The 9,551-nt window shown below is 39.4% G+C and overlaps 1 protein-coding gene across 1 annotated transcript; it reads left to right on the top strand.

Moving 5' to 3' along the window:
• Positions 1 to 793: 793 nt before the first annotated feature.
• LOC143863764 (PHD finger-containing protein 1-like) lies at positions 794 to 9,186 on the top strand. The gene is made up of 6 exons (XM_077374522.1): positions 794 to 982; positions 6,180 to 6,265; positions 6,372 to 6,899; positions 6,976 to 7,191; positions 7,278 to 7,402; positions 7,559 to 9,186. The coding sequence occupies exons 1-6, from the start codon at positions 980 to 982 to the stop codon at positions 8,047 to 8,049; spliced, it is 1,449 nt and encodes a 482-aa protein (XP_077230637.1). The 5' UTR covers positions 794 to 979; the 3' UTR covers positions 8,050 to 9,186.
• Positions 9,187 to 9,551: the final 365 nt, after the last annotated feature.

The raw sequence follows: 9,551 nt of genomic DNA, 5'->3' as shown, positions 1-9,551 counted from the left end.
TGAAAATCAAATACCTCCTAACTATACCTGGGCATTTAGAAACAATAGAAATTTACCCAAAAATAAACTAGTATAAAGTATTTTCTGTAATGTAAAAGGAACCTACTAGGAGAATCATGTTGATGTCAGAAGGGTATTGAGATATTTTCTCCACCTGATTCTTTGATGATTGTTTTAAAAAGTACCCGAAATCAGTAATTTCTCGAAACTATTACCCACATTCCGTACTTTTCTCTTGAAAACGGGATTCCGTTCTGGAAATAAAAAGGGGCTTGACATGACCGTTGATTTGGCCATTTTCAAAGTGCACTTATCGCGTTATTGGGATTTGTGCCAAATTAATCGGCTTCTTGGAAGACGTGGCTCCAATAAATAATGCCCGTTTTTTCCCCAAAACGGAATCCCGTTTCTCTATTGCTCTTGTTTTTAACTGTGTGAATATCGCTTTGAATGAATCTTCCTGATTTTATGTCCAAAAATAAGGAAGAGATAGGCGATTAGGAAACACGTGTTTAGCAACTTTCCTTTTTAAGTTACCCCTTCAATTTACCCTCTGTGAAAACAGGAATCCGTGTTGGAGAAGAAGACGATATCTTCTTTAGTGACACGTGCGCAAACAACAAAATAGAAAGTTTGAATCCCAACAGAGTCCAAAAAGCAACTTTCTAAATCATTGGACAAATTCACCGTGGTCTTTCTCTTCAGAACGGAATCCCGTTTTATAAGTGTTTTCAAAATTTGAATGATATATTTCCCGATTTGACTACTTAGGGTGAAATTAGGGTTTCGTGGCTGAGTGCTTATATAAGTAAGAAACGGTGTAACCTTTGGTTATCTTTGTAGTTGTTCATTGTCAAGAGTCGGTTCAATTTTTCTTTTATTTTTAGGGATTTCATACTCCTCCTTCATTGATTTTCCCATTGATTTTGCTCTCTTTCTTGTAAGGAGAGTGTGATTGTTGGGTGTTTCTTATCGTATCATGGTATGTCTTGTTTTATTCTTTCTTCTTCCTTTTCTTCAGTTGTTGTGGAGTGTTATTATCTCTGAAATCTATGTTTCTTTGAGGATTTATTGTTAGTTATTTGTCTATGTTGGTTCTTTCTTTTGATTGTTCTTATTTCTTTATATGGGTGAAACTCAATTCTAAGTGATATGGTTTGTTTGATAGACTGAAATTTTAGTGGAATGTATATTTGATTTAAATCATTACATAGAAGCTTTGATATTTATGGGTTTGGCTGTTTCTTTTGTTGTGGGTTAATTTTTGTTAATTGCCATCTTTTATTTCTTTTTAGAACTATTTGATGGCAAGATATAGAGAAAATCTTTTGCAAGAGGCTTTTTTTTCTGTTTTTTTGGTAGATTTTGCTTATTATTTTAGGCAGACCGAAAGCCTGACAAGTTGATCGGACCTCGTGACTTACCTCATTAGGAGGGGTGTGAATAGTCGATTTCCTCACCTTAACATTAGCCATAATACCCTTTCCCCTCAGTCCTAAACCAGCCACAAAAGTCCCCATTTGTAGTAGTCCCCGCAGCTCTCATCTCCCTTTTCTTCCCGTCGACCGCCCAAGAACCTTCTCTAACTACTTGTCTATTTCCCCATTTCTAATTAACAATCACCTATATTTCAGGCGATTTTGAACCTCTCTTAGCTGCCCATAGAAAGCCACCCATAACTTACTGAATTCTTGATAACCATTTGCCAGCTTCTTGATCCTTCAACAACCTTCAATTCTTAAATTTTTAGTCTCTTCTTATTATCTTTAACCACCTCTTTTCTTGAAATCAAGAACTTCCAAGAACCAATTCATCTATACCTTGAAACCATCTTTTTTAACCACCTCAAGAAATAAATCAATCCTTTACCTTAATTAACCTCCATTAGATTACCTATAGGATTCCCTACACAACACCTTCCTCCTTTAAAGCTTTTCATTAATTTCAATTGCCCTTTCCATTGTCCTTCCAACAGTTTCACGTGCTCCTTTTAACATTTTTCACAAACCTATTCAATCTTTTCACATTTATTTTTCTCTTTTTACTTAGCTTTCCATTCCTTTTCCACCCAATTTCCCTTCAGCTTCAATTCGATGTGTGTCTTCACCAGTTTGACCTATTGCCCTTAGCCCCACCCTCATTGGATGTCATTAGACCTTTGATCTAACCTAATGGAAAAATCATTCATTAAGATGTCTTAAAGTTGTTGATTTGTGAAACCAGTCAAATCTTGTGAATGAGATCTCTGTTCTGCATTGGACATGGAGCTGCTCGGTCTTTGTGATTCCCCATCATGTAAGCGTGCTTGATTGCTAGGGACATGTCATTTTCATTCATAATTGGTCTTGATCCGGGTGATTAAGAGGGAAGAAGAGGAAAGTAGAACACAATAAGAGAAGAAAACGGGAGTAGTGCTCAACCAAATTGATGAGGCAATTCTTAAGGCTTTTCTTTCTTTCCTCCACTAGGCTAGTTGGAATCTCAAGGGCCAAGGGATCAACATGTACATCAACTTGGGAGGGGCTAACTTTAGGCCTCCAAACTATGGTTGGGGCTAATTTGGTCTCAGGCTTTGAGCATTTCCTACAGACATTACGCGAGCCATGGTTTTTGTAATGGCATTTCGAACACATCCAATCACTGCCATCCGAGGGCATGCGTCCGTTAAACTTGGTCGCTCTACAGCCCGAGATTCTTCTGGGCCCATATTCCAATCGTCTCACTCTGGTGTCCCTATCCTCAATATACTTCCCAAGGACCCCAAATGGGATCTGGGGGAGCCCACTGAGGCCTAACCAGTTGTCACCTTGCCCGAACAAACTTAGTGTCCTCCGGCAGCAAATATTAAGGACCCCCAAGGATTCAAACATTTCCAGAACATGATACCTTGATTCAATAAAATAGGAAGTGTTCCACTATATGGTCAAGGTTAAATCCACACGAACAAATAAGAGAATGAAAGCCAAAGTCAACGGCCACCGGAGGAAGAAACCGACGGCTTCTAAAAACATACCTGATAGTCATCATTTCACCAAAATCCTACGGACGATCTACTCCCGATGAAATCCTTAGTCATCTTAAAATTGAAATGCCATTGAAATCCTTAGCCTCCTTTCTATTTCCTCCACTTTCTAATTCTCTAATGAAAATTCTAAATCAATCCGTTCTCCAATAAACTTGCAAAACTTTCGAACTTAATAAGAGTTGAAGACTAGAAACTCTTGGAAAGAAACAAAATTAAGCTATTTCACATGAAACCAAAACTTCCAACAAGCTTGTAACTCATAAAACATGCCTAACATTGCAGGAAAACTTCATGATAAGAATAAAGTTCCCTAAATAAAGCAAAACAACTTTAGTATATCTCACATGAAGCTGAAACTTCCGGCGAGTTAGAAACTCCTAAAACATGCTTAACACCCCATGCACCTTTCCTCAAGTTATGTTTAGCCGCCACACACTTTGTCTTATAGCTTTTTTATATCGTAGTCGTAGGTTTCTAAAAACATAAAGAGGGCTTTCCTGTTTTGGTTTCCTACAACAAATAAGAAACAAGACAACTCTCTTAACAATCAACATTGGCTTGTTTCCCAGTCACCTGATGATGATTTTCCGTTGATGTGGCCACCGGTCTATTGTCGCCGCAAACCACCATTGGCATTCTAATGAAGCAGCTATACATCATCGAATCATCCTGCATTTTGACTCACCCTGACCCAATCAACACGGCCAATGCATATGTGTAGCCGTCAACAACAAATTGGATCTCGACCAATCCTCCCCATCACAGGAATTGTCACCTCCTCACCATCACCTGCAACTTAAAAACTAGCCTTTGGGCCAACTACAAAAGAGACCTTATGCACGTGCACGCCACTCCGTTTCCAACAGCCATCGAGATCTTTGAAACAATAGTCATTGTGTCCCCAACCACACAACCAAACGATACAATTTCCCACATTTCTCCCTCTACATCAAAACCATACAATCGCGAGTGACTTTCATGGCCCCACCTATAGCTGAATACGTACAACCCCTGGAGTCCAAAGCGTCAAGCGATACTAGATTATTGGGACATACGTCACACCACCTAAAGTACGAATCATTCCATCGAACATCTTGAAATTCAAGGACCAATTCATGTGTGTGGATCTCGTGCCAGGAGGGTATCCCCACGAGCCCACGACGAGTGGTGTCAGATTTGATATTTCTGAGAGTAAGCCTTCTTTTCCGTGAACTCGGGATTATGGAATAATCCGAATTTCACGCAAAAGAACGTTGACCAGAGACGCCACCTAGGTAAGAGACCTAGGACCCATAAATGACACTGTAAACTAATATATGATCCCAGAGAGTCAGGTCTCTTACCTGATTACGAGAAGAAAGGGTGTTAAGCACCCTTCTCGCCCGGTAAAACCGGTCTTTAATTCCAAGAGTCTTCTTTATTTAAATTTAATCAAAATGATTAAAAAATTATTTGAGATGTGACAAAAAAAGAAAAGAATAGAGTGCGTCTGAACTTGGAGGCCACCCAAGCTGCCTACGTACCCTAATCCCTGGGGATCAAGTCGCTCGTAGTTCAACATCCTAAGGTGTCTAAACTACATGCTAAAATGCCTAATTTATGGGACTGGAACTGGGACTGGTGATTGACTTTGTGTGCTTGAGGGTTCCATCTAGGATTTCTACATGCAACTAATGCAAAGGACCTAACATTCTATGTGCGACTAGGCTTGACCTATTGAAGGTTCGCAAGCGACCTATAAGAAAGTATAATGCCACTCTTCCCTTTAAGGACCCCAAATCTGTCATTGGTCTATTGCCAAGCTAACATCACATGCATAAGATACAGTTACTTTGTTGTGCGGTTCAATGATATTGCCTTCCAAATATCATTCTCTATGTTAATGAAATGAAATGTAAATTTACTTTGTTGTGCGGTTCAATGATATGGCCTTCCAAATATCATTCTCTATATTAATGAAATGAAATGTAAATAATAACATCTTTCCATTTTTTTTGCTGTTCCGACCATTTCGGTCGAATTTGGGAAATTCCGATCAAATTTCAAGTATTTTGATCGAATTTTAGGAATTTCGGTCAAAATTTCGGGGAAAATGATGTAAAAAGAAATCATGTAGATATCTTTTCGTGGGGATGGAAATGGAAATATTTCATTTATTTCGGGGAAAATTCAAGAAAATTTAAAACCGTGATTGTGAAGCCTCCCATGTGACTAATCTTGAAGTACTTAGCCAAGAAGGTCATCCCATGGGGAGATTTTGGACAAACTTACTGGGGAGGGGACTTAAGCATCAAGTTCTTCTTCCAATTTAGCCTTCACATAACCTTCTGGCATGAATTTAGGATTAAAGGGAGGAAGATTGTCGTGATGATTGATTGGTAGTTTAGAAGAGTCTTTTTAAAACTCTCGAAAGAGGCCGTGGGCAGAATGCTAGTGTGGAAGGTCCAGGACAAGTTTGAGAGAGTCTTTGGCTCCCCTCTTCATGAGTTGTTCTAGTCTGATTAAGTTCGTCTTGTTGAGTGTTCCTGAGAAAGCACGTGAGTAGATGAAACGATGAAGATCTTCACTAAAGCTTCAATTTCTTAGGCCTGGTTATCTTAGGTACTACTCTGATCATGGAAGCAGTGGAGTAGCTGTATTGAAGCTGATTCCCCTTAGCTTGAGCGATTCCAGTCTTTCGCATTTGATGATATCCTTCTTTTGTACATGTACTTGTCCTCAGGCGTTTTGGAGAGAAGAAGAATTCTTTTTGGTTGATTGGGAAGGAGGTTGGGAAATGGTTTTCGGATGGGGTAGCCGTGGGGTCTGTAGTTTTGTAATGTTGGTGAGAGTTGGCAGGTTGGATGAGCTACACTTTATCTCGATGTAATTATGAGTAGTTTTTACTTGTTTCTCTTGATGGTTCAGGAGTATGCTCCTGGCCATAATACTATGTAAATGCAAGCCGGGACCCCTGGTCCCCAATGTAATATCCATGGTATAAATATACTTTGTCATCTTTCAAAAAAAAAAAAGCTCACTCGTACTTGGTCTGTGGTTCTCTATAATTTTGTCCCTTGTTATCTGTGGATGCTTTGATAATTTTTACCTGCATGTATTAGCAATTGACATGGCACAAGGCTCCTAGATTTTAATTTTGTGTTTTGCATTGCAGGCAAATGTTTGCCAGAAGTGTGGTGACAAAGGCTACCCTGAACTTCTTATCTACTGCATTGAGTGCCAAATTTATTCTCAGCATCGGTGTGTGCCCTATTTTCACTAAATGCAACCATCTGTTCAGCCGTGAGATATTTCCATAGAATGTTAAACAACTTACATCTTCTTTTGATTTCAAATTCTCCTGCAGCTACTGTTTCAATGAAATATCAAGTCCTGATGAAAAAGTCAGCTGGCTGTGTGAACTATGCCTATCAAGGCTTCATGAAATGAATATACGCCGCCTTGAATATATGGACAATGCACAGAAATCTACAGTATTAACGGGTGATTGTTGTATGCTGGAGGAAGAGGACAACGGTTTGGATTCAGATGTTCAGAAGTGGGACGTAGATAGAAAGATTATAAAGCCGAGGAGAAGGTTGATACTGGCTGATGACGACAGCTCAGATGAAGAGTCTGAATCTGTAAAGATTGCTCAGAATTTTACCGATCGAGATTCCCTTAGTGGTAGTCCTATCCAAACAACAGAATGCCTTGCCTTGGCCTTGGTACAAGATGCCCGAGATCATATAGTTCCAATGTCATGTACATCGTCTCCCTATCCAGTTTCAGAGGGGCAACAGGGTGCCTCGTTGGTACAAGTTCCTCATATCTGTAATTCTACAGACTGTCATAGTTATGTATATTCGCAACCAATCATCGATCCCATATGGAGGCAAGAAATTTTCTTTTATGCTCTCTTGATCCATCATTTGTGGAAATTCTAATTTTGTTGGGTTTGTTGTTGATAGGGGATGCTTTAGTACCTGTAATGATGATACCTACGGTATTATATCAGCTCATTTATCGAACAAAGCATGTCCAAATGTATGCAAAGGGGCTAGTATGTTGTCGGTTTTGCTAAGTGTGGAGAAGCTTGCAAGGACTCTAGTGTGGCCTAAAGCTTTTCAAGTTTCACCTCCCACTGATGACAACATTGCTCTTTATTTCTTTGCTGGATGTCCAAGGTATAGAATGGGGTTATTTTGTAGTTTTGTAGCTAATAATTTGCTGTGTTTTCCTGATCGTGGTTTCTTTTTCTTTCTTGTGATAGAGATGATATGGTGTTCGGTCAATTGGTGCGTGACATAAACAGCCAGGACCTCGCGTTAAGGGCAACAATCGATGGAGCTGAGCTGCTGATCTTCTCTTCTCTACTGCTGCCACAACAATACCATAGTAGGTGTCCAGTTCTAGTGAATTAAGCTTTATTTGGTGTATTGTATATAGTCTAGAGCAGTTTGATTCCTCTTTAATTGTTCTTTTACGCACATTAACGTCCACTCCCACTTCCACTTCCACTTCCAACCATTTGTGCTACTAATTGCTATGCAGAATTTCAAGGAAAGTGTTACTTATGGGGGGTATTTAGGTCTTCCAAAACTCCACTCCCTCATCGTACTAGTGACCATTGCACCAGTGCAAATAGTCACACCAGTGAACATGCAGAAAAGCTAAACGAATTCAGACAACAGGATTGTGGGGAAGAAGCCCGTGATATTGAATTTACAAATTCAAACTTGGAAGAACAACACATGTATTCCTACTCCAGGGCATATAAAGAAAATCGTGGATTGACAAATTCGTGTTTGGAACTATTCCCGTTGGCAGGAGAGGATATGGCAATAACAGCAAGAGTGAGAGAAACCGATGTGCTTGACCTTGAATTGGGACTCGGTTTTTCTCTGCAAGAGAGAGACAGGCCTTGCCGGTGTAAGAGTGAAAAAAGTCTTCATTCGCCGATTATGTTTATGCTTGAGAAGACTTGCCGGTGTAAGAGTGAAAGAAGTCCTGATTCGCCGATTATGTTTGAGAAGGTGGTCTAATGGTAGTGATATCAAAGATTCAGATTCAATTCTAGCTTTCCAAAGATTCACTTTTTGCCTCTCTCTTTCCAAAGTTTTAATGAGTTGGTTATACCTGAGGAAGAAGTGGGGTATGATCTCAAAGATTCAGATTCAATTCTTGCCCGTGTAAGAGTGAAAAAAGTCCTCATTCGCCGATTATGTTTATGTTTGAGAAGACTTGCCGGTGTAAGAGTGAAAGAAGTCCTGATTCGCCGATTATGTTTGAGAAGGTGGTCTAATGGTAGTGATATCAAAGATTAAGATTCAATTCTAGCTTTCCAAAGATTCACTTTTTGCCTCTCTCTTTCCAAAGTTTAAATGAGTTGGTTATACCTGAGGAAGAAGTGGGGTATGATCTCAAAGATTCAAATTCAATTCTAGCTTTCCAAAGATTCACTTTTTGCCTCTCTCTTTCCAAAGTTTAAATGAGTTGGTTGTACCTGAGGAAGAAGTGGGGTATGATCTCTTAGCAGGAAGACTAGAGTCAGCTGTTCTCTTCCATTTTTTGTTGGAGGTGCCAGTTTTTTAGTAGTAGGTTGCTCGAGTTGGGACTCAATTTTTTTTATTGATCTTTCTTTGAAGGGAATTTAAATCTGTGAATAAGTGGCTGCTGTTCAGTTCAGTCTGTAGAGTTACATCTACACTTCCTAATGAGAATGATTAGGCAGAAATTCACTGTTCGTATCTATGGTAAAGGTAATTCTCATGTCGAGCATATATGTGAAATCAAGACTGTTGATCTTTTGGAATATCATGATGGAAGCTACATATTACATATTCTTGATCCCATCTAGAACTGACATTCAACTGTTCAACTTTTCTTGGAAGAACTCTAAATGAGATTTGGATGATGAAGGATTAAGGATCATTCAATGAAAGTGATCTCAAACTCTAAATAAGGTTTGGCAGAGGAAGGAATTAAGGATCATTCCATGAATCTGATCATGTATGTGGGGGACCTATTAAGTCTTTTAGGAAGGAGTCTAAAATCCGTTCCCTTTAGTGGGTGAACTAATGGTTGGTCTTGATGGGCTTACTTTGGCACCCGTGGAGCTTGATGTGTCTTTTGTTTGCAAATTCCTTCAATGCTTCCATATGCAAATTTTTCTATTGTTATTTTAGAGGAGTTCTAAAATGAAGGGCGGTATTGCTATTTAGAGGAGTTCTAAAATGAAGGGCTTCATTGCAAAACAAGGGATGAAAGGGTGCCCTTCATTTTAGAACTCTATTATTTAATATCTTATCTATTATAATGGATTTGCTAGGGACCATACCGGAAGGCATTGCGCAGACCTGATGTTGCATGAGAGAGAGAGAGAGAGAGAGAGAGAGAGAGAGAGAGAGAGAGAGAGAGAGCAGCCACATGGGCTCACTTTTCATCTGCTCTCTTGCAATATGTGGCTGCCCTCTTATGCATCAGCCGGTCCTTTGCAAATCCCCTATTATAATATACAAAGATGAGGTTTTATTGTTCATTTTGA

This window comes from Tasmannia lanceolata, unplaced genomic scaffold (genome assembly GCF_043159265.1).
Source record: "Tasmannia lanceolata isolate RefF3 unplaced genomic scaffold, GAP_Taslan_0.1 ptg000044l, whole genome shotgun sequence".
NCBI lineage: Eukaryota > Viridiplantae > Streptophyta > Magnoliopsida > Canellales > Winteraceae > Tasmannia > Tasmannia lanceolata.
This window is presented reverse-complemented; position numbering and strand designations above follow the sequence as displayed.